Source organism: Meleagris gallopavo, chromosome 19, assembly GCF_905368555.1.
Source record: "Meleagris gallopavo chromosome 19, MGAL_WU_HG_1.1, whole genome shotgun sequence".
Lineage (NCBI taxonomy): Eukaryota > Metazoa > Chordata > Aves > Galliformes > Phasianidae > Meleagris > Meleagris gallopavo.
In genome coordinates, this window is record NC_139422.1 from 4,968,974 (window position 1) to 4,996,904 (window position 27,931).

General features: G+C 43.1%; 2 protein-coding genes and 1 long non-coding RNA gene across 6 annotated transcripts; 2 read left to right on the forward strand and 1 right to left on the reverse strand.

The window, feature by feature from the left end:
* Positions 1 to 91: 91 nt before the first annotated feature.
* On the forward strand, positions 92 to 18,370 carry ODF2 (outer dense fiber of sperm tails 2). 4 transcript variants are annotated; one of them, XM_003211240.4, is made up of 21 exons: positions 200 to 273; positions 1,527 to 1,611; positions 2,271 to 2,424; positions 3,835 to 3,960; positions 4,678 to 4,848; positions 5,899 to 6,065; positions 7,057 to 7,186; positions 7,486 to 7,617; positions 8,256 to 8,330; positions 9,255 to 9,326; positions 9,924 to 10,040; positions 10,889 to 11,074; positions 11,838 to 11,947; positions 12,609 to 12,744; positions 13,011 to 13,121; positions 13,782 to 13,886; positions 14,319 to 14,477; positions 15,353 to 15,453; positions 15,957 to 16,119; positions 16,341 to 16,466; positions 16,998 to 18,370. In XM_003211240.4, exons 3-21 carry the CDS (start codon positions 2,317 to 2,319, stop codon positions 17,169 to 17,171), a joined length of 2,469 nt encoding a protein of 822 aa, XP_003211288.2. In that variant the 5' UTR covers positions 200 to 273; positions 1,527 to 1,611; positions 2,271 to 2,316; the 3' UTR covers positions 17,172 to 18,370. The 4 variants fall into 4 exon arrangements, with proteins under 4 accessions (XP_085095323.1, XP_085095325.1, XP_003211288.2 ...); XM_085239197.1 differs by lacking the exon at positions 2,271 to 2,424 and having other exon boundaries at positions 92 to 273; XM_085239198.1 differs by lacking the exons at positions 200 to 273; positions 1,527 to 1,611; positions 2,271 to 2,424 and adding an exon at positions 3,549 to 3,737.
* LOC146543120 (uncharacterized) lies at positions 17,540 to 19,107 on the reverse strand. Its single transcript, XR_014887253.1, has 2 exons — positions 18,969 to 19,107; positions 17,540 to 18,887 (listed from the first exon to the last, which is right to left on the reverse strand). It is a non-coding gene; the product is annotated as an uncharacterized LOC146543120 (long non-coding RNA).
* On the forward strand, positions 18,460 to 27,872 carry GLE1 (GLE1 RNA export mediator). The gene is made up of 16 exons (XM_010721132.4): positions 18,460 to 18,878; positions 19,013 to 19,219; positions 19,941 to 20,066; positions 20,233 to 20,381; positions 20,534 to 20,594; positions 21,334 to 21,588; positions 21,762 to 21,990; positions 22,128 to 22,240; positions 22,465 to 22,534; positions 22,871 to 23,013; positions 23,115 to 23,305; positions 23,777 to 23,906; positions 24,220 to 24,324; positions 25,383 to 25,465; positions 25,615 to 25,678; positions 26,323 to 27,872. Exons 1-16 carry the CDS (start codon positions 18,702 to 18,704, stop codon positions 26,389 to 26,391), a joined length of 2,172 nt encoding a protein of 723 aa, XP_010719434.2. The 5' UTR covers positions 18,460 to 18,701; the 3' UTR covers positions 26,392 to 27,872.
* The last annotated feature ends 59 nt before the right edge of the window (positions 27,873 to 27,931 follow it).

The window sequence follows — 27,931 nt, forward strand, 5'->3', positions numbered from 1 at the left end:
CGAGGCTCCGCGCGCCTCGCGTTGCCATGGCGACGGGGCCCGTTGTGGGCGGGGCGGCGCGGCGCGGGGGCGGCGCGCGGCTGCCGAGGAGGGTTTGAACCGCCCAATGGGAGAAGCGCGGGCGGCGGCGGCGCGGCGGCCCCGGAAGTGCTGCTGCATCTCCTGCCCCTGGTGCGGCGCCCATGGCAGCGGGGAGCACCGCCGCATCGCCGCCGCCGCCGGCGAAGACCACCTGAGGCGGACCCGGCTGTGGAACGCGCTCGGCACCTCGCGGTGAGGGGGAAGGGGAGGGGGAGGAGAGGCCGTCGGGCGGCTCTCGGAGCGCGACGGGGAGCGGCCGAGGGGAGCTCGGCCCTTTGCCCTGCGCGCGGAGCCGAGGAGGTCCCGGGTTCGGTGCCTCGTGGTGACGTTTGTGTAACGCAGCGGTTCTGCTGCGCGTCCGCGGTGACGGTGTGCTTTTCCCTGAGTAGCGCTGTGCGCTTCCAATTCCGAAGTGACACAGCGATCCGTTGTCATCGACCGCCGGTCCGTCCCCGCGCTGTAGCTCAGGCTGCCTCCGCTGCCGTTCCTCGCCTGCAGTCTGTGTGACCGCCCTGTGCACGAAGTTCTGCCTCAGTTACAGCGGCAGAGCTGCAGACGAAGTGCAGGAGAGCAGCGCTGCTCCTTCCTAGCTGTCCGAGCAGCCCTTTCCCTGAGCCGGGTGATGCTGGCCGTGCTGCAGCATTTCCTCGCCCGGTGCCTGTCAGTCACTGCTGTGTTATGATGCTGCTCGCCAAAGCCTGACGTTTTCCATAACTGATGTGGTCGTATTGCTTTCATTCAGAGCAGGGGATTACACCACCCTTGGCAAACTGTCACGTTAATCACGAGCTGTGAAGGGTTATCTGAATTCTGTTCTAGCAGCAGTATGGTACAAAATGACACTTTAACGCCTGTACCATATCTCCTTATGCAGCAGACTTTGAGGCAGTGTTTCCATAAGGTTAGCAGTGAAGCCCTTTGTGCTGCAGCTCCAATAGCTGTACACACTGGGCACAGCAGCCCCACTTTTTTCTCCCAATCCCGTCAGTACTACCAGACAAGCAGCTCACTCTGCTCCCAGTTCAGGTCTGTGGATGGGGCTGGTTGGCCACCAGTACTGTACGTGTTTGCTGGGCTGTGCAGCACCAAGGACTTGTGCTGCAGGCTTTTCTTTCAGCTTTTCTGAAGATGTTAGGAGTTGCCGTCACAGCTGTCTGGGTAAGGTCCTCTTGTGTCATTCTAGAAAACAGTTTTCCAATGTTTAAGCCAACTCTCAGTACATAAAGGATGACAATCTCAGTTGTTTCCTCACCCTGCACTTGTCAGAGGAAGCAATGGCATGCTGACTCTTGTTTGAATTCATACATCTGATATGTTTGTGTCTGTGTGTTTGAAAGGAAGAGGATGTTCTGAGATTGGCACTATTGCCCGTGGGTTGGATGTGATGGTCCTTAGGAGTCCCTTCCAACTTGGGATGTTCTATGTTTGTGTTGTTTCTGCATCAGGTTTCCCTCATCCATCGAAAATGAAATGACATCAGTATCTGCACAGAGCACAGTGTCAAGAGGAGCTAAAAGCCTTAAAATAACTGTAAGTAATTATACCTGGGCTGACAGAGCTCTGCTGTTGAATTTTTCTAAACTTTAGAGCTACGTTGTACTGCAGAATCATTACCTCAAGGAAAGATTCATACCTACACTGATTTCTTTAATCTTGTGTCTCTGGGCTTTTCTGCACTAGACAATTAGTGTGTGAATTTTTACATGTATGCATCACAGAGAGAAAATCTGAAGAAGGATCTGAAGGCTTTGAAGCACTGGTTTAACTTCAAGAATTTGAAGTTAAGCACATGTGAAAGAACTTAGAGGTTCAGAATGATCTGTTTGTTTCCTGTTGGCTTTTCTAAACTAAGCTGTTAAATTAGTGCTCTTTTCCTCTATGAAATTTCTATTCGGAATCTGATGGTGTTGGTGCTACTGAAATCCTTGATTTGCTCAATTTTCTGGGGCTTTGAACACCAGTGACTCTTGCAGGCACCCTCTGTCGATACAACTGCTTTTCTTCTTTAATGGCCACAAAAAATATTAGCAGCAGAGAAATGATTTGTGTTAATAGCTTTACAACATAGTAGCATGCACTTCAAAATGGCAGATGCTACTGAAAGACAGCACATGCTTTGACCAAAACTGGCCACTGTTGCTCTCTGGCACGGAGGGAAATGTTGTTATTTCCAGTTTCCTTATTCACAGGTTTCCTTTCATTGTATTGCCCTTTCCCGTCTGTGGGAGAAGAGCCATGAAGAACCGTTCCTCATCTCCCCCTTTGCACGTCCATGTGGATGAAAACACCCCTGTCCATGTCCATATTAAAAAGGGTCAGAAAACCACACCTGCAAAATGCCAGGTAGGAGCGTGCAGCTGGGTGCTTGTGAGGGCTGCAGGGAGGAGACAGTCCTGGAAGCACCACAGAATCTTTGAGGTCTGTTTTGCCATAGTATCAGAACTGAGACCAGTTCCCTTTTTAACTATATGCATAGCCAGTGGTGAATTTTCAGTGACGTGTTTTCTGTGTTTAAGATGATTTAATTATGTTATAGAATATATGGCTTGTTTTATATTTAATTAAGAAATTGGGGCTGGACTTCATCATCTTTAGAGGTCTCTTCCAGCCTCTACAATTCTGTGATTATGAGAATTGTTGCTTTCATTGTGATGCAGCTTGGGGGATTTTTTCCCTTTATGTCTTGGCTTTGCATTCTCATACTGTTATTTCTTTAGCTTCATCCCTGTTTTTGTAGGAAGGGTTTGGGGTAAGGAAATAACTGTTCCACATTCTGTCTTGATTGTATTACAATTAACATGTTTAGAAGAAGGACTGGATTCAAACCATCTTCTGGCATTAAGCACCTGGACAATCTGCAGAGCTACACAGCAGAGAAGGATCTCTTTATACCCCTGTCAACAGTAGGCAGAAGGCAATACTGAAGCTGAGTTGTAGCTGTCTTGCATCCTTCTGAAATTGAATGTGTCAAGTTTTTCTCTACAAATAATGGAAGTTGCTAGCTCATTCTTATGTCTGCAGACATGCTGTTACAAATTCTCCACTAATTTTCTCTTTGCTGCTAATGGCAAATCAGGGTCTGACACTGAAGTCGCCTCCTCCTATTAATTAATTCCCATAGGATACTTTAGAATGGCTTTTCTTGCTCATCAGGTATTAAAGTTGTGCAAACACACTTTGACTTTTCATCATTTAGAGCACCTCAAATTTAAGGCAAATAAATGTGGGTATACTTTTGACTCTAAAACAAGGAAAATGCTTCAGGAGCTTTTATAACCAATCACACTGTATGATTCTTTTTCCTCTGGTAGTGTTGACAGTTGATACAGCTGCTGTACTGTGAGATTAATCTGGAATAGAGAAGGAATCTACCAGGTTATTCCTTCTGCACCCAAATGGGTTTAATTGCAGTATTCTTTGTATATCTCCCTACAGAGGAGACTTCCTTCCCCATACCCTGTCCCCAAATCTCCCTGCTGGCTGCGCAAGGCTTTCATCATGTCACAGTTGTGGCTATTTCAGTCATACAACAGTCTTTACATGATAAACAGCAAGAATACAGCAGCTGAACGTGCAATAACCTTTCCTTCTGGCTCGTGTTAGCCTCCTCTGCTGGCTCATCTGACCTGATGTACCATGTATAACACTGTGTGTGTGTGAGTGATCTTCCATTTCTTTTTGCAGCGATAAAAATTGTAAACAGTTCTTAAAAGGTCTTAGTGATTGTTCGTATTTTCTCTGTTTCTTCTTTAGCAAAAGCACAGACATAAAATGAAAGGGAATGCTGTGAACGTGCGCCGAGCAGTCCAGGTGAAAACAAAGGCCCCCTGGATGCCCCCAGGAAAAACATCAGTCCTTGATTCCACCTACAAATGGGAGGTACGGCTGCTTCTGCTCCCTCAAGCAAGCTTTAGCTGAGGTCAGGAGATCAGTTGTGTACTATCAGGCTGGAGGGAGCTGGGCTGATATGAAAGAAGGGCACTGTCACTCGCAATCCATTTTGAGTGTTTCTTGTACATCTTTTCATTTTTAAGTATAGAAGAATAGGAAATTCAGTAAGAGCTGATGTCCATCTCGTGTGTTTCCATCTCTAGAATGCAGACAAATTTACTTGATATTTCCTGCTGTGTTTAGCATTGGTGTGGTCTGACCTGGAATATTGTGTCCAGTTCTGGGCTCTACAATTTAAAAAGGATTTTGAGATATTTGAGTGCTCCTAGAGGAGAGCAACAAGGCTGGCTCAGAGGCATGAGAAGCAGCTAAGGGCTGCGTGTGTTAAATCATCTTCATTCTACTTCACAGCTGCAGCAACTGCGTAGTATTTTTTGTTTTCTTCCTGATTAGTTGTCAGCTTAAGCTTTTCAATTCCTGGCTCCTCCAGGATGAGAATTTGAGTTTCTCCTTTTTTTTTCTATTTTATTCTTTCTGCATTTTTGAACTTTCACAAATGGAAATAAAAGAGCTGATTACTTTCTGTTTTTCCTCTCTAGTCTTATTGCGGTGATGTGATGCATTCTCTAGTTTTGGTAGTTAGGTTTAGAACACAGTTTATGCCCTTCTTTGAAAAAAAGATGCCATTTATTGGTTTTTTATTAGGGTCCAACTCACCGCCTGGAAATTACACCTCCAGATTCCGAAAAAATGATGTCAGTGTTGCGCCTGAGCGATCTCTCTACGGATGAGGAAGATGCAGTTTACTGCAAAATGAATGAATATGAAAGGAAGATAGATAGCCTGATGAATGTGGTGGGAACGCTGAAGAATGAGGTGAGGCAACCAAGTAAAAACCTGCTGATTCTGGCTTTGTAGCTGAGTATTTGGCATGAGGAGACGAGAGCCTTGGTGAAGACTGCTCAGCCTGTTGCTTATTTTGATTAAAGAAATCAGTCTGAGCTGTTCAGAAAATCAGAACTAATTGACTGAAAAATTCACTACACCCTACTGTGAAAATTCGTTAAGCCATGTCAGTTTCATAAGGTATCACTGTGCTTTAGTTTCCAAATAATCTTCTACACAAGCCCAAAATCTGAGTTGTCGTCATTCCAGCAGGTGAAAAGCACAGCCTGTTGATCTTCTATTCTTGAAGAATCCACTTATTCCTCAAAATAGTTTCTTCTGATTCTCCCTTAAAATACACAGACCAGTGATACTGTGCTTTCCAGCTAAAGAGCCTCTCATGTACTTGACACCATTTAAAAAATGGATAGTAGAGGTTTCCAGATTTCTTTAGATGCTTGGAGAGAGAGGGAAGAGCAACTGTTTATTTCCTCTGAGGGTAGCAGAGATTGTATTCTTACTTAATTTATGCAAAGCTAAATGAAGTTCAAATTGGTAAATGAGAATAGAATTTGAGTGTATTTTTTATACTAAGCCTTTTTTATACTATTTGTGCTACAAAAAATTAAAGAAGTTACTTGCATAATTGTAAAAAAAAAAAAATAAAAAAAATCTGTTTTGATACTTAATAAGTGAATTGAATCTAAACATTTGGTGGCATCGTTTAACTAAATCTGTGCTGTAAGATCATTTTCATTTTGTTAGCTGCAATTCTGTGCAAGCAGGGGGATCTCTTTTCAGCTGCATAAACAAACCAACCTGGTGCACCAGTTCAACCTCCCTCCCTATTCTCTCTTCTTGTGCATTTTCAGCTGCTGTGCTCCCAGCTGCCCAGTGGGGGATGCGTGAGGAGCAATGGTCAACTTGTGGTTTATCTTACATTCTATTTCAATATCTTACATTCTATTTCAATATCTTACATTCTATTTCAATATCTTACATTCTATTTCAATATCTTACATTCTATTTCAATATCTTTAGGCTAAGTTGCAGAAACAGGAGCAAAAGCAGCAAATGACAAAACGTCTGCTGGAGGAGCAGAAAGAAGAACTGAATGAGGTCACACAAGAGCTGGTAGAAACAGAACATGAGAACACGCTGCTCAGGCGCAATATTGAACGCATGAGGGAAGAGAAAGATCTGACTGTGTAAGAAAGCTCCAGTTCTCCATTGTAATGAGTTGTGTTTACAGGACACCTCACTGCTGATGTTATTTGAGGATGTAGTTTGTACCCTAGGTTGTGGTGCTGCTGAAGAACTGATGGTTTTGGTTTTCTTATCATCTGTTACAAAGGGGAATTCAGATGGCAGTAGCTGCAGGGAAGGATTCTAGCGTGGTCATAGGGATGGAAAAAATCCTGCTCTGTTGGGAAGCTGAAACAGGTTGGCTTCAGTAGCCTGCTGTGAGCTTGTCGTGGCTTTGCAGTTAATATTTTGAATGTTGAGATATTATTTGGATTGTGATTGTGTTGATACAACAACAAATAAATGCCAAGCTGAAAATTAGAGGAGAATTTCTGACCTTTGTGAAAAATCACACTGAGGCCCCCCATGAGAGGGCCTGAATTGTGTGTTTTTCTTAGTGATCCCTGAAGATCTCTGATGCCTTTGTATGTGTCTGAAGAATTAGGGGAGTTTGCCTCCATTGGGCCATTAGTGTTTGGAGAGTTTTCTTTTTCTTGAAAAGATCACCAGGTTGTTAATACTGTGGATTCCTTCTACCAAAAATGTGAATACTGCTGAGGTTACAACCTCTGGCTAAAAACTTGGAGCTGTATGCATTAGTATGTGTTCTTGCTTCATGTTGAGCCACTTGAAGTCTTATCTCCAGTAATACTTAAGGTCCCAGGGGATGCCCAGCATTGTATTTGGCCTTAGTAGTGTGTGTAAGCTTTGGTACAAGCTAAATTTGTCCCCTCTAAATTATTGTTTCATAGCTGTGATCCTTGCAAGCTCTCGGAGCCTACTTACTGTCTTCTGTCAGAACAACTCCTATGGTGAGAGAAGGTGAACTTAGGTAGCTTTTATTCTTTGTTAGTGTATTTTTTTTCCAGTTTTAACCCAAATAACTGTGTATTCATACTGTCTGTACAGCTGCCAAAGCTTCATGTTCCTCTGATGGCAGAATTCTCATTGCAGGCTACAGAAGAAGTACTTGCAGCGTGAGAAAGAATGCCTGATGTCCAAGCTGAGTGAAGCAGAGAGGGATGGAGCAGCAGCAGCCAGAGAGATTCATGCCCTGAAAAATACAATTGAGAGACTCAATCTTGTAGGTGTTGGCTTTTTTCTTCTGGCCTTTGCTGCATTGTACTGTTCTATGGCTGTCTTAAAAAAATATATATATATTGTTACAGTTTTTGATCCAGAGAAATGTAAGAAGTTGAGGGATTTAACTTGCTGCAGATGTTTGTTAAATCTCTTTGGAAACTGGGTATTTATTTGCAGCATCCAGTCACCTTCTGTGCATGTGGTGCTGACTGTGGCAGTACCCATGCTTTTCTCAGCTTCATACTTTAATTCCAGGGTTTGCATGTGAACAATACCCTTCTTTTTTTTTTCTTCTTCTAGGAGAAACACATGAGCAGCTCAGACATTAATATGCTGACGAGACAGAAAGAGCTGCTGCTGCAGAAACTGAGCACCTTTGAAGAAACCAATCGTACACTCCGGGAACTTCTCAGAGAACAGCACGAAAGGGAGGTGAGCAGTGCTGGGTGCTTCAACTTGGATGAGTCCTGAAGGCAATATTGCATAATGGACTGAAAATGGAACTTGAGTTTGAGAACTCTGTAACTCTTTATCCCAGTGCTGCCTTTGAGCATTGTGTCAAGAAGGATGGTGTTGTTTATTTCTACCTACTTCACTAAAATAAGATCGAGTTTTCTGCTGTGAGGATGTCACAGCATCTAAGCCTTTGGCTACATGAAAAAGTACAGGCACTGCATTGTCGACTTTCTCATCTGGAAGTTGCTATTCTTCCTGTAGTTTTCATTCCCTTTGAACACAAGCAGGCCAATGTTAACTATTCTCTCAGCCACCAGTGAGACTGGAGAAGGGGACTGAGTTCTTTTATGTGACTCTGAGTAATGAGAGAGTTCTAAAAGTTCATAGTTTGCCATTGTGCTGCTTGTTATCATCTTTGTATGGGAGAAGTGGGAAAGCTTTTTGAGATAGGTTTTGATATGTGAAGTACTGAGCAAATCCCATGCTTGGTATCTTCTGGTAGTTGCTGCTGCAACCAGGGAGAGACCTGTTGATTTCTGCAGTTCCATCTTCAAAATGAAAATAAAAAGCAGGCTTTTTAGTTAACAGTTTTTCCTCACATATTTATTTGGCAGAGGGATGCTCAGAAGATACTGCAGAAGCAAGGTGTGCTGTTGAAAATGTTGGCTGACTCAGATACAGAGAAGTTGGTAAGCAAACCAAAATATCTTGTTCTGCAGGAAGAGAGAAAATTGCAAGCTCTTTGTCTGTATTCAGCCTTCTGGTCTTACTTAATGCCTTTTAGAAAAGTATTCTTGTTCGTGGTTGTCGGAGCCCCTCTGATTAACAACCTGCATTACAAAGTGAATCGATTTTCAGAGCCTTTCAAATACGGAGCTTAGGTTGGGGATATCACAGCTGAGACCTACATACAAGGACACTATTATGATTTGCAGTATTCTGCTATGAGAAACAGTTAGGGATATTTAAGTGTGTCCTTATCACATTCAGTTCAAGCACAAATGATTCTGCTTGACTTTTCTTTGTGCTGGATGTACAAAGCAAGAATTATACTACATGCTTCTTTAAAAAGGTATCACTGAGGGTAGCAAAGAAAAAAATACCTACTACAAAAATACCCTAACAGCTGGGATGTTGTTCTTCAGTTTAGATATCATCATATTTTTTCTGTAGGTTTATCATGTTATCCTTAATGATAGCAAAACATAAAGAGGGTAAGCCTTCTGTTCCTGCTTTTGTAACTGTGTGAATGATCTGGCACCATCTTTTTCTCAGTTCCTACAGAGGAAAATGAAAAAAGTGTTCTTATATTGGCAGAAATGATAACATCTGAGATGCAGGCAGTGTCCTTAATCTGTGGACTATGTAGTCCTATCAAGTCCTGGTTTCTAATTGGGTGTTCTGAGCCCTTTTAAGCAATTCTATGTTTCCTTATTGCTTTCTGTTTGAGGAGACAGCAGACTTTTTCTGAGGCTAAAGGTGGTGTTGCTGTGGATACCAGACAGAGTTGTGGATCCAATGGTGCCTGGAGGGAGGCAATTACATCTGTTTCCCTCCACCTGCTAACCTGAATGTGTTTGTTACTTAAAATCTGAGTAGTGTTTGTTTTCCAGCAACTTCAGATGAGGCTTCAGGAGAAAGAAAAAGAGATCAACGATCTTGCTATTCAGATACAGGAAGAAAAGGTAGCTTCCTTATTCTATTTTCTCCTTCTTGCTCCACCTTCACAAATAGTCCAGAATATGGGTTTGTACTTGCAGGCAATTAGTTGATAAGGAATCAGATGACTGGTTTGTTTATAAATATATTGTTTATACATATATATTTATAAAAATAGACAGCTACCTATTCCTACACAGCTGTGGGCTCAATATTCCACTGAGAAAACATCCATCACTAAGATTAATAGCAGTATTCTCTGCTTGTTTGGGCCTACTACTGAATTACCTTTCTGCTTAAGGTCTGGTGGGTTCCTGATATCAAATTCCAGTTTGCCCCTCTGTTTAAGAAGGAAAAGGCAAGTGTAGTGGATGAGATGTGGAGGATGTTTTTCACTTGAACAAATGTTCCAGGCCAGTCATTTACCTCTGCTATAAAATAAATGGTTATTTATTTGTTGCCCATTTTGCTGGAAAAGAGGAGCTGTGAAGGTCCATCTGAGAAGGGTGGAGATGGCTAGAGACAGCATCAGATTTCTTCACCAATGGCTACGTACTGGAAAGTGTTTCTTCTCACTTGCTTACTGAAGAAAAATATGTGTGACTTGTTTGCATCTTATTTAGGAACAGGCAAAGACAGCAGGTGAGCTCTCAAAATCTTTGGAATCTGTGAGAGGCCATTTACAAGCACAGCTACGACACAAGGAAGCTGAGAACAACCGGCTGACCACGCAGATCCGGGTACGTTTTCAGTGATGCACGTGTGTGTGCAAGTGGTTGATAAGAGTATTTCACTTTGTTAAGCTCTACAGCTGCATAAAGTAACAGCATTATGTGCAAGTACCTCAGTTAATAACAACAATGTTCTTGGGTAGATCAGAAGGCTCGTAGGCCCGTATTTCCCTTGGTCAGGGTGGAAATCAGTATTCTGGAGAGCAGCTTGTGAAAGAGGAAATATACAAATAGGAATAAGGCCAGAGAAGTTTGGTTCTGAAGTACCAAGAGGCCATAAGAGTTACGGCCCTTTAAATTAGAGTGAGCTCATTCCATTGGAGCTTAAAGGAGGTTTGAGAGTCAACTTTTAATTCCAATATGTGAAATCTTTTGTATCAAGGTGGAGTACTGGGAATAATTTCTGTGTTTTAAGCCATTCTAGAAACCAGACTGGTAACAAAAACTCTCTTGAAGTACTTAACTTTGGCATCTTCAAGCTAATTTTTCTCCTATGTTATTATTTTGTAACTTGCAGTGAAACAATTTGTGTAGCTAGAGTAGGCTGTAGCTTTTTGTTTACAAGCAGACAACACTCTAGAATGCATTGGGATTAAATATATATATATTTTGTATATATAGCTTTGCAGTCTTTCAGTTTCCTATATCCATGTGAGCATAAATGCTTTTTTCACTCAGAGTTGGTGCTGATGTGTCTGTTCATGTTAGGGCAAGATTAAGTAGCAAGTACCCACAGGCTGAAGGTTTGAGGTTATATACCAATCTTCTTGCATTGTTTCTAGGAAATTAGTTGCTGTTTTAGATATGTAGGTGTAAGGACATTATTCCCTGTGCTGTGTTTCCTCCCCCCACTGCAGAATCTGGAGCGCAGTGAAGCTCAGCATAAGGCAGAGGTGGAATGTATCAAGGAGCAATTGAAGGAACTAAGACAGAAGGCAGACCGTGATAAAGAAGCCCTGAAGAAAGCCCTCCGTGCACAGAAGGAGCGGGCAGAGCGGAGTGAGGAGTGTGCAGGGCAGCTGGCTGTACAGCTGGCAGAAAAGGTACCGATGATCCACAAAGAGAGACCTCCTTTCAGGTTGTACCTCTAAACCTTTGGTTTCTGGAAGCAGCCCTGGGGAGAGCCTCTGCTTTCAGCTAATGAGGTTTATTTTTGTCTCAGGGCCTTGGCCCATTTGTGCTAAGTTTAGAACAAATCCAGTTTTCTCTGCTGTCACAAAACTAGCAGGTCAGATTTTTTTTTTTTTTTTTCCACCTTGTTCTTCGGAACTGTCTGAGGATTGACAAAAGCCAGGAAAATAAAGACTTATGGTTTTGGCTGAGAATTCTGAATGAAGTCGGTTGTTAATCCACAAAGTAGTTTGAGCAGAAAAGTACAAAGGCTTCAAAATGCACTGGAATTTCCTATTGAAAACTTACTGAAGGATATCAAAGAAACATAGAAAAGTTAAGATGGTCAGAAGGGAACGTGGATATTATGCTACCTTGATCTTTTCCTTGTTTTTAGAATACTGGAGACCAGAGCCAGTACCAAAATTTTACCCATGTTTTGTACTCCTGGTTATTCATTTGCTGTCTTCAAAGAGGATTCTCCTTTCCATGCTGTTATGTTTATTTTCTAACAACAGTGTTGCTGAAGACCTCTATGTGAAGAATCAGGAAGAACAAGAATAAATGCTTTGATATTTTTAAGTCTTAATGAAGTCTCTGCACATATGATGCTTATACGTACCAGCATCTCATGCTGTCTAGATATCCCACATCTAGTCCAGTAACATTTTTGTCATCTGTGTTTCCTTTTGATAGGACAACTACGTTGCAGAGGCACTTTCTACTCTGGAGTCTTGGAGGAGTCGCTACAACAAAGTAGTGAAGGATAAGAGCGACCTTGAATTGGAGATCGTTACAGTGAACAGGTTAAAATAAGATCAGTATGGAGAAACTAACATGAGTGTGAATGAGTTCGTAGTTTAAGGATGACTTAATTGAATACAATCATTAAATAATTTGAGTTGTCAGTAAGCATCCAAGCAAAACCAGCCCTGTCAGTGGGGTAGCAGAGTTTGGAGGGATCTGGAGACAAAGATGTGGCTTCTATTGTTTACTTGCCACAGCAAAGGTGGGCTGTAAGGGTTTACTCAAACTTAAATCTCTCTGATCCTTTGCCTTTTTTAATGCTTTTAAATAATTAGGGATTTCTTTCTTGTGAGATGTTTGAGATCCTTGAATGAAAGGGATTAGTTCATGGCAGTTTTCACACGATAGTAAATGTGTATCACTACAGTTGCTGCTGCAGGAAGAAAAAGTAGGTAGGGATATGAGACAAGAGAGAATTATCTCTTTATCGTGTGTATCTTGGAGGCAATGCATTTGAGTTCCAGGGAGACAATTCAGGTTGGTTTTCAGTGAGCAAAGAAGATTGAGGTAACTGAACAGAATGTGGTAGATACATATATGTGAATAAACCAGGAGGATGAAAGGGTAGTGGAAAGCCATGTCTCTGAAGCTAATAGTGAAGTATTAGGAGTCTTCACTCTTTCCTCTCATTTGAGAGTTAATTTTCTTTCTTCATGGCAGCCGTATTGCAGATTTGCTAGAACAGCAGGCAGGCCTGGAGGACAGGATGCGAGAGGACAGAGATGCCTTGATGGATAAATTGCACCAACAAACTACAGAGACCACTTCTTTCAGAATGGAAAATGAAAGACTAAAGGTCAGTGACTCAAAGCTGAGATGCTGCACAAAGAAACAAATTATGAGTTTCTTGGCCTCTGACAACTGAGGTGAATTGCCCTAATGCTGCTGCTTAGTTTCAAAGTTGTTTCACCATATCCTGAATATGATGGGGAAGCTTGCTAGGGAAGTTTTGCTAATTTACACTGACAGTTTTGTTTGTTTGTTTTCCAATCTAGATGGCATTAAGCAGCTTGTGTAATAATTACATTCACATACTCAGGGGAAGTTGTTTTTTTTTTCCAGGCTAGTGTGGTCCCAATGGAGGAAAAGCTGAATCAAGCACACATGGAAGTACAGCAGCTCAAGAGCTCTGTCAGGAATTATGAAGAGTTGATTGAAACCTACAAGTCACAGGTGGGCACCTTTTGGATTTCTTCCTCACACAGATGTGCTTTCTCTCGTTACTGTTGTGGTTTATTCTGTTAATCTTTCCACTGCTCTTGGAGATTTCTGTGGTTTTGATTCTTTTGCATTCAGACTGCCATGTGCTTTAATGCTAAAGTGTGGGAGAATTCCATTCCTCAGTATCTACTGGTAACTTTATCATTAGGGAGAGCTACGGCAGAGATCTTGATTAATGGAGAGGAGGAAAAAAAGAAAAAGACAAACCCAACACAGGCCTGAATTATTTTTCTTTTCCTTATTCCTTTTCAAAAGGTAAAGGAAAACAGTGAGATCCTGTTCTTCACCTTTCAGTCTGATGAGTTCTGCCCTGTTGTTTGGTTTTGTGTTTTTCTTGGGGGGGATGTGGGGGGAGAGAGAGAGAGGAGTGGACTTTGGACATTTTGGTATTTAGGAACAAAGTAGAAGGGATGAATATGTGGCAGAAAACCCAAATGATATGGGCAGGAGAAGTAAAAGTGAATTTCCATTCCAAGTTTAGCCTGGAGTGATAGTTAGGGTGGTAAGAAACTTGTTGGTGATTCTTGAGCAGTTTTAGCTACTCCAAAACACAGCACATGTGTTGAAAACAATATATAATGGGTAAAGTATAGTTGTTTTTTGTGTGCCCAGGTGTTGAAGACCCGCATGGAAGCAGATGATGTGGCAGCAAAACTGGAGAAGTGTGATAAAGAGAAGAAGGCACTTAAGGATGAAATGAACAAGGAGATCGAACTGGTACTAATTCCTCTAAAGGCTGATGTGTTGTAGACATGCATTGCTTTTTTTGATTGGCTTTTTTTAGGCTTTGTTCATTCTGCAAAAATTATTGAAGACTTAACAGCTTCTTGACTATATAACGTTCTTTAGAGATGTTTAAATTGTGTAGTGCATTTTTTTGCTGTGGAAGTAGTGGCTTAGAACTGTGCCGTTGTCTGCTGTGGAACAGCTGTCCTTGTAAAATAGCTTGTGCTTCTAGTAAAACTGAAGCCCAGGATCCCTTGGATATCAAATCGTAAGCGGGTAGAAGACCTTAATTACACTTCGAACTCCAATACCTGACAAATACCCACAGTGTCCCCATGGTGCAAATTAACAAAGCTTTCAAAGGAATATTGTCTAAACTAAAAAGTTTCTAAACATTTGAAAATTGCTTATTGCCTTCATTAGGCTCGCAAGCAGTTCCAGAGCCAGCTTGCTGAGTTGGAAAAGCTGCCTGAGATCCTCAGGATCACAGAGACACAGTTGGCAGAATGTCAGGACCAGCTTCAGAGTTATGAGAAGAAAAACATGGACCTGTCTGTCATGATTGCAGATCTTCGTCAGCGGGTAAGGGACTGGCAGAGAGCTTCTGCAACGCAGCATCTCTGAGACCAAGATGAATTTCTGATCACAGGAAGGTTCGAACTGCTCCGTCTCTGTTCTTGTCTCTTGTTGAAAAGATTAAACGTGCACTGCAAAATAAAGTTGTGTGCCATGTCTTTGTGCAAGAAGCTAGCAGCACAGCTACCGGCATCGCTTACTGCTTGAAAGGTTTCTGATCCCTCAGTGCTGAACCATAATGGGACCTGAACTGCAGCAGTGACAACACTTGCAAATGTCAACGCTCCCTTCTGTTACTTCCATCATCTTGTTGGCTTTTCCTCCTGTGGTCTGCTGATAATGCTGTCCCAACCTTGTTTTCTCACCCTCATCTCAGGTTGTTTTCCCAGTCCCTGTTTTATGTTCCTGGGAGCACTGTGTAGGTGTTTCAGGACAATTGTAGACAGGCAGGACATCTACAGTCATGCCTCAGGACGCAGCAAATAATCTTATAGTCTTGACAGCTTTACTCTCCTTGGCTTGGAATGGTAAACCTTCCTCGTGTTTAAGTCTGTGGTGTCTCTGTGGGCTCCTGTCAGGTACGTGGTTGTTCTTAGTGTGTGTGCTTTGCTGTACTTAGAGGTGTCTGCTCTGCATGCAAGCTTCTACCAACCTGGCTTTTCCTTTGAAGTTTTGAAGAACTTTCTCATACCTATCTAAGCACTAGCTGGAAGCTCCAACAAAACGGATGCTTTGTGTGTTCAGTGCTTTGCTTTCTATCCACTGTTCCTTTTCTAGGAAATATGAACTGAACATTTCCTTCTGGAGAGCGGCGTGTGTTTTAGGTGGTTGGTCGTGTGTATAGTGACTTCTGTAAAGTAACCAATGGCTGTAATTTTTAGATTGAGCTCCAGGGGGACAAAATGGAGATGACAAAAGAGAGGTATCAATCTGCCCAGGAGGAGAAAAAGCAGCTCACCTTGAAGGTGGAGGAGCTAGAAAGGTTAGAAATATTAGGCTCTCTTGTTCTATTAACCTTTCCATACTATTGTGTGTTGTTGTTTTGTTTTTTTTCCCGCAGAATTGAAACATCTTCAGTCTTGTTCCCATGCCCCCACTTGCCTCCAGGATTCTGCGCATTTGCTTATCTCACAGGGATCTCTAATCAGGAACTAGACAGGGAGTTGTAGGTTCAGGTTCTTGCAGCAAACTTGACAAATGTTGTTAGAAAGGACTGTGCCTACACAGGAGATACCAGCTCCTTGTCCAGTCTAGCCGGTCAGATTTGAGGTTACGGAATATTAAACTATTTTTGTTTGTGTTTATCAGTTCTTGTTAGTGACAACATCTGGAGAAAGGTATCCCTCAGTCTTTGAAATTCTGATTAGAGAAATGAAGTGTTAAGGTACAGAATCACCTTCCAAGCTAGTCAAGACCTGACAAAAAGGTAGTCTGAAACACTCTCCATTTAAAATGAATAGGTTTTCTTGCGTTGTCTTGACCTAGAAAACTAGAAACAACGAGTGCCCAGAATGTGGAGTTCCTTCAGGTCATTGCAAAGCGTGAGGAGTCAATCCATCAGTGCCAGCTGAGGTTAGAAGAGAAGACCCGTGAGTGCAGCTCCCTGGCTCGTCAGCTGGAAATGGCCATTGAGGATGCCAAACGACAAGTAAGGGATTTCTTGTTTGATGTTCCTGTAACTACCCAAACTGTAAAATGGAAGTGCCACCCCCACTATGACACTATTGTCTGCAACAGAAGTAAGAAAAGCCCTGGTCTGACCTGGTGCTTATGTACAGGAATCTGTCCAAGTAAATGTACAGGGGATTTGTGGGCATCATTCTTCCACAGACACTCTTGACAAGGTTGTTTTCCTGTTGTTATGTGCAGGTTGAACAAACTCGAGAACGAGCAACATCCAGAGAGAGGGCAGCCCAGTCCAAGGTGCTGGATTTGGAGACCCAGCTGAGTAGGATTAAGACAGAGCTGAACCAGCTGCGTCGGAACAAAGATGATGTGAGTGATTTGTGAGGAGTCTCACTATGCTGGCAGCATCCTGGTACCAGTCTGTCCGTACACAGAGGTCCCTGCAAAAAACATTTAGAACTTGTTCTAAGCTGAAGTGTGTGTAGGAAAGCAATTATGTTCAAATGGGACTTGTGTCAGAGATATTGTGATCCTAGAAGTGAGACTCTTCTATATTGTGAATCTATGCTGCTCATTTACATTATTTTTACTTGGAATTAGATTGGCACATGAATCAGGTCAGGTTAGCTTTCAGAGATGTACGTTTGATTCCACACAACTATGCTAATCAGTTTAAAAAGGCCAACCAATTAGCTCCGTTGTCTCCTGTTATTTATTGTTGGGTTGTTGAATGATGTTGGGAATGAGCAGAACAAACGGTAAAGGCTACAGCACCATCCGTGGCAATGCCGTTCAGTACTGTGCTAATCCTTGCTGGCTGTGAGAATTTCTTGGAACAACTGAAGAAGTGAGGAGGATGAGCGCTGCTGCCTTTCAGCCTTGTTCTGTGCTTTGTTACAGGCAGAACGACGCTATGAAAGCCGCCTGCAGGACTTAAAGGATCGGTTGGAGCAGTCAGAGAGCACAAATCGCAGCATGCAGAACTACGTCCAGTTCCTCAAATCTTCCTATGCCAATGTGTTTGGCGACAGTGCCTTGCTGGGCTCTCCCAGCCGCTCTCGTTCTTCTCCTTGAGGGCTGTGCTCTCTGCACCTCTGCTTTTAAGCACAAAATGAGCCCTATATCAAAGCCATACGTTGTTTAGAAAATGGGTTGAAAATGGAGAAATTTCAGGGTCACTTAAGGGAGAAGTGTTTTCTTTGCAACAGGAGATGATGGAATGATGGTGGCATAGAATCTTAGCGTGCAGAGCATTAGCAGTGCTGGTTTGGTGATGGAAGTTGGTGTTACTCTGTAAGCTGTGCCCCAAAACAGGATGGTTTTGCATAGGGTGAAAAAGGCCCTTTTCATCCTATTAGCTCTGGATGCTTTCAGCTCTTTAAACCCAGCAGTGGTTTTACTTGTGTTAATGTTTCACACTTCATTTTCCCCCCCCCCCCCCCCCCCCCCCTGTTTTCTGTACTGGGGGAGATCATGTGCTATTTCTACTTCTTGTTGTTGTTACATGCTCTGGTGGTACAGTGGATGATGGGATGGTGGGAGAGAATTCCACCCACCTCTCAGTGAAGCGTGAAGCTGAAAATAAGGGACATGCTTGGGGCTTAGTGCTTACAAGAGATTATCTCCTGAACCACTGTGGTGTTTGTAAACAGTTTTATACCAGAAATAATGATTTATTTTTGTTTTGTTTTGTTTTTTTTTAACTTGACTCTCGTGTGCTCTGTGATCCTCACGTTTTTTAGCATGATGCTAATTTTGCTTTACCCCTCACCCCAATCCTGGTCTCCTGAGCCTGAATAGCCCCAGAACTGTGCCCAAACCATCTGTATTCAAAAGGAAGGCTGCAGCTCAACCTCAGCAGCACCTCAGCCGAGTCTCACTGTGAATGCTGGATGAATTCAGCGTGTGCGTGAAATACTGATCACCTCAAAGCCCATTGGAGAGTGGAGTGGTGGCTACTGCTGCTTCATGCCTTCATCAAACCCAACTGTGTGTCTCTGGAAACTCAGCTCTGTGGGGCTGTTCCTGCAGCTCTGTGCTGCCCTTCTGCTCCTCCCTGTGAGCGGTTCCTTATGGGGACAAACGTAGACATTGCTTTTATTTTTTAACGCTTTTGTATCTTATTGCTGTGTCATGGGGCACTATTTGTTGTAAAGGTTTTCTAAGATAATCATTATTGGAGAATTCTGTCATTTTGTGTGTAACTTTTTTAAAAAAAATCCTAAAGGTGCTATGGTAATAAAAAGAAATAAACTAAATTTTAATTGATTCTATTGGAGCGTTTGTCTTCACTGTGCTGTGTCCCAAAAGCTTCTGGGCTTTATTTTTCTGGGCCCGGCTTCGGATACGGGCACTGCGATCCACACCTCACGTACGTCAGCGGCGCCGCAAGCCGCCCCCTGGCAACGCCACAAGCGGCCGTTGGGTCACACAGCAGCGTCGTGGAAGGCGCGAGGACAGGAGAAGCGGCGCAAACCGGCACGGCAGCGGAGTCGCTCTTCCCGCTCTCGGCGCTTTCTGCGATAGGCGACGCCAGCGGGGCGCGGCGCTGCGGCTCCTGAGTGAGCGGAGAGGTTCAGAGCTCCGCCCGGCCGCAAGGAGGCGATGGCGGCGCCGCTGGGGAAGCGGAAGTCGCCGTGCGCCCGGCGGGGCGGCGGCGCGGCCTATGAAGGCGCGGGGTCGGCCATGGAGGCGAGGGATCTGCGCTGGGAGACGCTGGAAGCCCTGCGCGCCTCCAGCAAAGGCCGGCTGAAATACTTCCGTCATTCGGACAGGGATGAGGTGAGGCTCCTGGGGGTGGGGCGGCAGGAGCCCCTTTCAGCCGTAAGGCTGGGCGCTGCTGCGCGGAGCCGCGGGTTACCGCGCCGTTACCTTCGCGACGCGTTTCTTATTCGCCAAAACGCGTTTCTCCTCAGGATATCTTGGAAGGATGCATTTCTCCTCTGGTGCTGTCCTCCTATGCCGGCTGGGTCCTGGATAGGATGGCCGGTTCGCCGGCCCAGGTGGCGGCACGCTCCGGTTGTGCGCCCAGAGGAGTCGCTTCTCACGCAGCTCCGCCCGCTGAGGAGAACTCAGCGCCCGCCCGCGAGGAGCCCTCGTCGCCCTCACGGAGTGAGACCAAGGTAGCTGTAACTGCAGCCCGGCACCGAGAAAAAGAGCTTCCTCACCGCTGTGAAACGTCTGATACGTTTTGGGTTGTGCTCTGTTAATTTGTGGAGGAAGGCGTGCTGTGCTTCAGCTCTTTGTAGCATAACCGGGGTGATGTGATGGGTACGAAGAGCAGCGTTCCCATTAAAGGGGCAAAAGCGGGGAGGCTGAGCTGTGGAGTAGTGAAGTTGATGAACCCCCTGAGAACAAATGTCAGCAGCTCTGTGTTAGAGAGCTTCATGCACAGCAGTGATACTGAGTGGTGAAGGTTTGCGTCATCTTGGCCCCATGTAGACTTGAGGAATATATCAGCAGGATCTGATAAAAGCTCTTAGGGAGGTTGAGAGCTCCTCCTGAAGAGCAGTCTAAAAAAATAAATGAATCCTGGTTTCCTCCAGCTTAACATCTGTGAATGCACAGAAAGCCTGGGGGTTCCCTCCAGTCTAAGTCGGTGAGCTCTTGCTATCTCTGCTTCCAGATTTAATGATTGGGAAAAGTCATCGTCCAGCCCTTATGTAGCTGACAGAAGATGCCTTAGAATTGTGAGGCTGGGTTATTTAACTGCTCTACAAATTGCATGTTGGTTGACTCAGCTGTCTGTTTTTCCGTGAATAAAGTGCAGTTTAAGAGGTTTCCTCCATGAGCGTCTGATACTGTATTCAGTCACTGATTCTACTTATTATACTGGCCTTGCAGGGAAGCAGTGATCCTGGTGTGCTAGAAGTGAATCAAGAAGTCCTTCCAATCCCTCCTGTATCTAAAATGGCAAAAGTTGAAGGCTGCATTCAGATGTATGAAGAGATATACAGGATGAAAGGAAGGGTAAATAAAAACAAAAGCATGACTGATCCTAAACCATGTCTGGGACATTGGTGTAGGACAGCATCACGTGGACCACGTTGCTGTCTCTGGACAGCTCTGTTTGTATTTCCTTCTGGTGAATTCGGGTGCTACACTGTGGTGCTTCTGGCACCTGTGCATCCTGCAGGAGAGGCTCCGGCAGCGGCAGGAGCAGCAGGAGCAGATGGTGAGGGCAGCATATGACATGGCAAGAGAACAGCTGAAACGGTTTGATGAAATGAAGGAGCTGAAGCGGCGTCAGGAGATCCAAGAATTGCGAGAAGTGATGGAGAAGAGGTGAGATTAGTTCTGGTATCCTTAAGACGTTATAACGTTTAATCAAAGGGAGGATTCATTCTTGAAAAATATTACAAGTAATTCACTGTGTGTGTGTATTTGTGTTTTCTTGTTCATGTCTTTAACAGAATGCTTTTCTGTGTTTGTTTTAGTTTAAAGGAAACTCAGGGACAGCAAGAGAAGTTGAAAGAAGAACACCGACACAGAGCAAAGGTGTGTGACAGTTCTGTGTTATCAAAGAGCATGGCTATGTGGTGGGAAGTGAAAAGAGCCAACTGATGTATTTGCCAGTATGTGGCAGTTGTGCTGTGAGAAGATATTTTGTGGTGCTGTCCTTGGCCCTGCTGCATTGTGGTGGAAATATGGTAAAGGCGCACGCATTGTAGGGGCAGAGCAGTGAACTGAACTGAACTAACTTTTGCTCAAAGATTGCTGATGAGGGCTTCTGTTCCACTCTTTGGAACTGGTCAAGGTATTGTTTTTAGTAGAGGAGGCACTATTCTTTAGGGGCTGGTTTGCCTTTTGTAGAGTCAGAGTATTTTATCTTGTATATAAAAGTGGCACGTTGGGATGTTCTTAGACAGATCCTTATAACTTTGCTGACTTACTGAGGAAAGTGGAATATGCTTTCTGTCTTTAGCTTCTACCTGAATCTTTTTGAATCTTTTTTTTTCCTCTCTCCAACCCTGTGAGTACCAAACAGTCCTAAGATGCCCTTTGAGCCTCCAGTCCTCTGGTTCCAAGGGTGCTGTAGGCAGCAAAATTTGTCAGTTGTGCTCTTCCAGGCTCTGTAGTACTTCTGTGGGGGGAATTCAGACCGTAACTGGTGAAAAATTGTGGGATTTTTGTGGTGGTTTTTTTTTTTTTTTTTTTTTTTCCGTATGCATCTTCCTTTCCTTGAGACAGAAAGGACCTCTAAAGCTGCTGTTACTTTGTCTCGTCCTTTCTCCAGATACTGAACCTAAAGCTGCGTGAGGCAGAGCAGCAGAGGCAGCGCCAGGAAGAGCAGGAGCGATTGCGTAGGGAAGAAGGCCAGGAAAGACTACGTCGCCTCTATTCAATTCAGGAGGAACTGCTGCAGCTGAACCAGCAGATTGATCCCAATTACAAACACAAGGACTTGCCGAAAATTGACCTTTCTGCATACAGTAATCGAGGAAACCAGATCTGTGGGCTGGTGTCAGGACTCATCCGCACCACCAGTGAGGTAGTGGGTTGTTCTTCCCTTTGTCCCTTCTTAAAGCTTCCCATGGTTCTCTTCCAATGCAGCTTGTTCTAACACAACCTAGTGCTTCCAAGGCTTTGGGCTCTTTGATATGGTGGTCTGCGTATAGCAGAGCCAAAGACTAGTGCTATATTGCCTTCTCTGTCTCTTGATAGAGAGGTTTTCCTTCTCAAATGGATGTGGCCAATACTGAACAAGCCCTGAAGGAAATGCGAGGGCTAATCTCCAGCATGCAGCAAGAAATTGCTGCAGCTGTGGAAGAAAAGAAGAGGAGAGATGAGCAGGAAAAGAAACAGAAGCAGGAGGAGTTACTGAAGAAGCAGCAGGCAGAAGCTCAGACTCCTGCCCCTGCGCAGCCATCGGGAGGAAAGCAGCAGAAGGGAGGTTGGTTGGGCTTTCTTTTGTCTCTTCATTCTCCTTTTCTCTTAATGCTCTGTTTCACTGTTTTGTCAAATGCTATTTTGGAATCTTATTCTTGTGACAGCACAACTTCTCTAACTTTTTAAATTGTTTTTATGCAGCACTTTCAGTTAAGGCAGAGGAAGGCATTATGAAGTGGCACCGGCAGCTTCAAGATGCTGCAGCCCAGTGTGCTGCTGCGTTCAGTGCAATGAGCCACTCCAAAGACAGTGAGGTATGAACAAGTGATTAACACTGCTGAAGAGTGATTATCTTCCTCTCTAGTGGATGTGAGGGAGCTTTCATTAGAACAGTTTCTAACAGCAGCCTCTGTTCAGTCTGCTCGTTCACGCTGTCATATCACTGAAGCTCTGCCTTCCAGCCTTGGTCAGACCTCTTGTTCTACGAAGGTTTTTAGAGTAGTGGTGGGTTTTTTTAATTACTGTTCTTCTTCTGCAGGTTAAGAAGATAAGAATGGAATTGCAGAAAGCGGTTACCATCCCTGTGAGCCAGATCTCTACCATTGCAGGTCAGGAAAATGCTAAGAACCCAATCCAACTGTAATGCCTTTAGCTGTGATGATTTTGGTAGGACACGAAGTACCCACAGGTTCTGTAATTACTCCTACAAGAGAGAGCTGCTATAGGAAGCGCCCGATTCTTTAGAGCACAGCATTCTTATGGTTTTCAAGTGTCTTACTTCCCTCAGAGGCACCTTGCTTCATCATGATCCCATTTCTTTAATCGCAGCAGTTGGAGGAGCCTCGCTCCTCAGAGCGTAGATCTATGGTTTATTGATGGGATCTGATTGAGATTTGTCTGCTTTTTCCTGACCTCCTGTCTCTAAATTTCTGGTCTATTTACAGGCTCTCAGCTAAGACAGATATTTGACAAGCTCAATAACTTGCTCTCTGGAAAGCCTGTTCAGAGCGTAGGGGAAACTGTATTGGTGACTCAGCTCCCACAAGGCCTGGATTTTGTTCATTACAAGCTTGCAGAGAAATTTGTGGTGAGGAACTGTTCTCTTTATTGAGCAGATATAGGTAGCTAGTGCTTTAGGAAGTTCTTTTGGACACTGTTGTCCCTCTTCAACTTTTTTCCCCCCTCCAGAGACAAGGAGAAGAAGAAGTAGCTTCTCACCGTGAGTCAGCTTTCCCAATTGCACTGGTGATATCAGGAATCTGGGAAGTGCACCCTCGAGTTGGAGAACTCTTTTTAGCTCATCTGCACAAGACATGCCCCTATTCTGTGCCGTTCTACCCTGCATACAAAGAGGGGGCTTCTATGGAAGAATATCAGAGGTAAATTAATTACTGAAGTTCTTCAGCTGTAGAAGGGCAAAGAATGTATTCTCCTGAGTGAACTCCACTTTCTCCCATCTTTAATTACGAAGGCACTGTGCCATGTTGGCACAGACTCTGAAGGTTTACTCAGAAGTGTGCAGCTCCTGAAGCTGCACCCCTGGAGGATGCTGTGTCCTTCAGCTTTGGGAATATTTTTAGGGGCAATGGATGTTCTTTCGTTTCATCTTCCCAAAGAGCAGATAATAGCCACGGCTTGGTTTCAGCTGAAATATCCAATACAGGACTTAAAGATTCTGTATGATATAAATCAGTGGAATATATGATCCACAAAGTAACAATCAGCCTTTGCAGTACCTTTTACAATTTTAGAGTATCCTTTGTCTCAGCGCAGTTGACTTAAAGCTGAGAGCTGCAAAAATTGATATAAATGTTTTTAGCTATACTAATATTGTAACATCTTCTATTTAGGATGCTTGGGTATCTAGTTCAGGATTCTAAGATGGAAGAGGAAGATCATTTTCTTAAACGGATGTCCGGACTGATTCGTCTGTATGCTGCTCTCATTCAGCTCCGCTGGCCTTACGGGAACAAACAAGGGGTATGGATGTGTAACAGCACAGTCAGAACTTTGCTGCTATCCCAGATGTATTGAAAACTCAGCTTGCAGCTGAAGTGTGTTTAACCTAAACTAACTTGTGATGTATTTGGAGGGAAGTGGTCACAACTGGAACAAACAAAGCAGTACAAAGTAATTTGTAGCACAGACCTTTGCTTTTGTAGTACTTTCATCACAAGTTGTATGTAAGGCTGTTGGAAAATAACTATAGAAGAGAATGGAAGTTATAAGATATGTCTTTTTCTAATAGCATTTTACATGTTCTGTAACATTAAATTGTTTTACTGCTTTCTAGGCACATCCTCATGGGCTGAGCTATGGGTGGTGCTGGCTTGCTCAGATGCTGAACATGGAACCTCTTGTGGTTGTGACAGCCACACTTCTGTATGATTTTCTGGAGGTCAGTGATGTCACAGTGTGAGCCCACTTAGCAGCACAGCACTGATAAAGAACATAAGCAAATGGGATTTTTGTCTCTTCAATTACAAAAAAATAAAGTCATGCTTGTTTTCTGAGGTGAGACAGTAACAGGGATTACTGGTGGTTAAAGGGATCCCAGTTGGTGACATTTTAGTACGAGAAAGAAGAGATTGCTGACTGAGGTGGGGTTTTAACAGCAATTTTTTTTTTTTTAACCTGTCCATGTTTTCCTCAGAAAGGAATGTGAATATTTCCAGGTATATACAGCTTTGGGGCTGAATCTAGTTCAAGATTCCTAATATTTTAAAAGTAGTTGCATGCTCCTGTAAGAATAACATCTGCTCATCATTTGGTGCCAGTTTGTACAGTGCAGCGCAGAGAGTGAGGTCCTGTGGCCTTTTCAGCTTCTGTTGCTACTTTATAAGACAGGATGGATTCTTTCTCATTGAAAGGGACGGAGCCTAATCTGTATTGATCCTGTAGCCTAGGATGCAGGGATGTCCTAAATAAGGGCCAAATCTGAAGGTTGGAGGTAGGAGAGGTGCATTGTCAAACACGATGCATTTTTATGCAGCTCTTGTGATTTTTCCAGTGCCTTCTAAAAATGTACAAAATGCCAAAGTAAAGTACAAAACAAAACACACCAGAGGTATTTGATAGATTGTCCACATGAAGAACGCTGACGGATACATACTGCAGTATTCAAGACTGGGAGATGGCCACAGTGTGCCTTAACAAATGGTGTTTTAGGGAGAGGTGTTATATTTTGGTGGGTGGAGGGTAGGCACCGGCATGAAAGGAAGGATAACACCAAGTTGGCGTTAGTGATGACCACCCCTTCACAACAGGAAGAAGCAGGTGATTGTTCCAGCAGTGGGGCAGCCAGGGAGCTTTGTTTCTTTCTCAGTAGATGTAGGTATCTTTTTTAGTGTTCAGATGAAATATTAAGCGATTTATATTGAACAAGTTGATTGAAGTTGTCATGCTAATTTGAGGCCCAGATCTGGAATCTGATCTTTGTGTGTTTCTGTACTGCAGGTGTGTGGCCATGCTCTCATGAAACAGTACCACTGTCAGTTCTGGAAACTGTTGCTGCTGATGCAAGAAGAGTATATCCCACGGTATGATGGTTGTGTTGGGATGGGAAATAGTCCCTGTCTTTACTTTTGAGTGCTTGTTCTTAAGTGACTCTTCCACCTTTTCTCATCTCTATCGGCTTGTAAATCAAACTCCGCTAAGTAGATTTTGAGACTTGCTGTTATTCCTGCAGGATTGAAGCAATTACCAACGTTGGACAGAAGGCCTCTTTAACACGTTTCAAGCAATTCCTGGAGGTAAAACAGCTTTTTTTAGTTCTCAGATTGTTTTTTTCCTTTGCTCTGTTCTATATATGCATCACTCCAATAATGAGGTTGGTGCTGCTAGCAGCATGCTTGATAGTCCAGCCTTGTAACTATGATCTGTTGGTTAGTAAATCTTCTTAATGATAGTTGCAATGTCAAACATCTTGCTTCCTTCTTAACTCACATGTATTTTTCTCAGTGAAAATGTATGCTGATGTAATGGATATTCAGTGAAGACTGGTGGCAGTGAGAGGAGGCATACAGGTTGGGCAGGGTTCTGCTGAGTCATTTCTAACAGCTGAATTTCGTCAGCAGCTTGCTTGTTTTTGCTGTTGCCCTGATTAGCTGTAAAAGGAAGCAGATGTTTGGAGCTGTTCTTTGTAGCATCTGTGCAGCGTTGTGTTTTGAATAGGTATTCTTTTAGAAGAAGCCTGCAGGACTGTTAAATGCTGGATTTTGTTTTGTGAATGTTGTCTTAAACTGAAGCCGTCATGTTTTAACATCATACTTTGCACTTTAATTTCAAAGAAATTTTTGTAAATTTTTGTACTTTGTTAACAATACAGAGATGGCAAACTAAGATATCTGTTTCTTATTTCTTTTTGCACTTTGTGTTGTTGTCTTTTCTTCACTAGGAAAGTCTACAGAAAAAGGACATCCCATTACCAAAGGGCTTTCTGCAGCCTTCCTTTTGGAGGTCCTGAATTGCTGCATACTTCTCCTCCCTGGATACCAGTGCTGTCAGAGCTCCTTCCTGACTGAACATTTTGAACGTCGATGGACAGGAAGTTTATGTTCCATCAATTTGTTTCTGTTTAATAATAATTTTATGTTGGATGGAACAGAGTCCTGTTTTATTTGTTGGAAATGATGGAAGCTGGTCTTTGTATTTTTATAGGCTTTTGTATAGTAAATTATGGAACACTGAGGATTTCTACTTTGCATGTTTAGACGTGCAGAAGATGCTTTAAGTGCAGCATTCTGATTACTTCTAGATTTCAGAACTGAAACATTCGCTTGGTGCTGTTCTGTTCATGGAAGTGAAAATACCTCAAAGCTTTATGAAGTCTTAACAGAGCAATCAATCTTGGAAACACACTGGGGAAACCTTGAAGTTTTGTTATTTATTGTATCTCATTTGTATAATTTGTTCTCAACTATGGTGTTGTATTTACATCCTGTTTCTTGCAAACAACATCTTGAAATTACCGAGAGATTGGTAAAAGGTATTTGGCCAATCAGCCTTGACATTTATCTCTGTTGAATGTAACTTTGCTCCAAGACGGTGCTCTTCATATAAGAGAGGTAGACTTGCTGTTTTAAAAGGTGTATGGATAGTAACTCGATGGGGAAAGAACTGAGTTCCTTAAACTACAGAAATGTCCGTTATCCACTGAATAAATGGAAATTAATAATCTATTTTAATAAAAAAGTGGTGAAAGGATGCATTCATCGAAGCACTTTTGCCAGTGTTTGCCATCACTTGAGGGGGAAGTGGCACACTTGAGTTCCTGCAGTGCACTGCATTGTATTTTATCAGCGCCTTTTAATATCAGTATACTTCTTTCAATGTTATGCCATTTTTATTTATCAAGTACTGTAATACTTTTATGCCAATGGTGGATTATTCTGAGAACAGTTCATTTTTAGAATCTGTTTAATATTAAAAATGTATTAGCTTTTTTTTTCTCTCTAATCTGATGCAGCTTGTGTCTTTTCTATAGCTGCTGGAGGGAGATGTCAGTAAACTCAGTGGCTTCCTTCCTAGTGGATGTGGGAGATGAGGGTAGGAGGAGGTGTCTTCGATGTACAGTGCTGTTCTTGAACTATTTTGGTGGTCTCCAAGATGAGAAAATTTGCTTCAGAGTTTTAGAAGGCAGTGCATGATTTTTGCACAATACAGTTGCCAATTAAAACTTATTTTTACCAGGTAGCTTTTTGATACTCGTGAAGACTTCAGAATTCAAAGCTGTAAAAAGTGGATTTGAGGGCCGTACATGGATGTGAAATGGTTTTGTTTTTTTTTATTACAAATTTAATGTTCTATTTTTTTTTTAATGTACAAATATAAAATTTTCTGAGAAAGGGTTGTAACATATGTATTATAGTGTACTTGGGCCTTTTTAAAATACTGAACTTTGACTTAAAAACTAGTAATAAATCATGTTTATATTTGATGTATGTATTTTGTAAACCGACGCTGGAATTCATTTGGTGAGTGTTACTGGTGGCTGTTCTGGTATG

Excerpts from the sequence above, each read along its gene's own strand:
- ODF2 (XM_085239197.1), top strand. The coding sequence starts at position 107 with ATGGGAGAAGCGCGGGCGGCGGCGGCGCGGCGGCCCCGGAAGTGCTGC. Across the intron at positions 4,849-5,898 it reads TGGGAACGCTGAAGAATGAG|GCTAAGTTGCAGAAACAGGA; the intron begins GTGAGGCAACCA and ends CAATATCTTTAG. Across the intron at positions 16,120-16,340 it reads TTGAGGATGCCAAACGACAA|GTTGAACAAACTCGAGAACG; the intron begins GTAAGGGATTTC and ends TGTTATGTGCAG.
- GLE1 (XM_010721132.4), top strand. The coding sequence starts at position 18,702 with ATGGCGGCGCCGCTGGGGAAGCGGAAGTCGCCGTGCGCCCGGCGGGGC. Across the intron at positions 18,879-19,012 it reads GTCATTCGGACAGGGATGAG|GATATCTTGGAAGGATGCAT; the intron begins GTGAGGCTCCTG and ends GTTTCTCCTCAG. Across the intron at positions 21,991-22,127 it reads AGGAAAGCAGCAGAAGGGAG|CACTTTCAGTTAAGGCAGAG; the intron begins GTTGGTTGGGCT and ends GTTTTTATGCAG.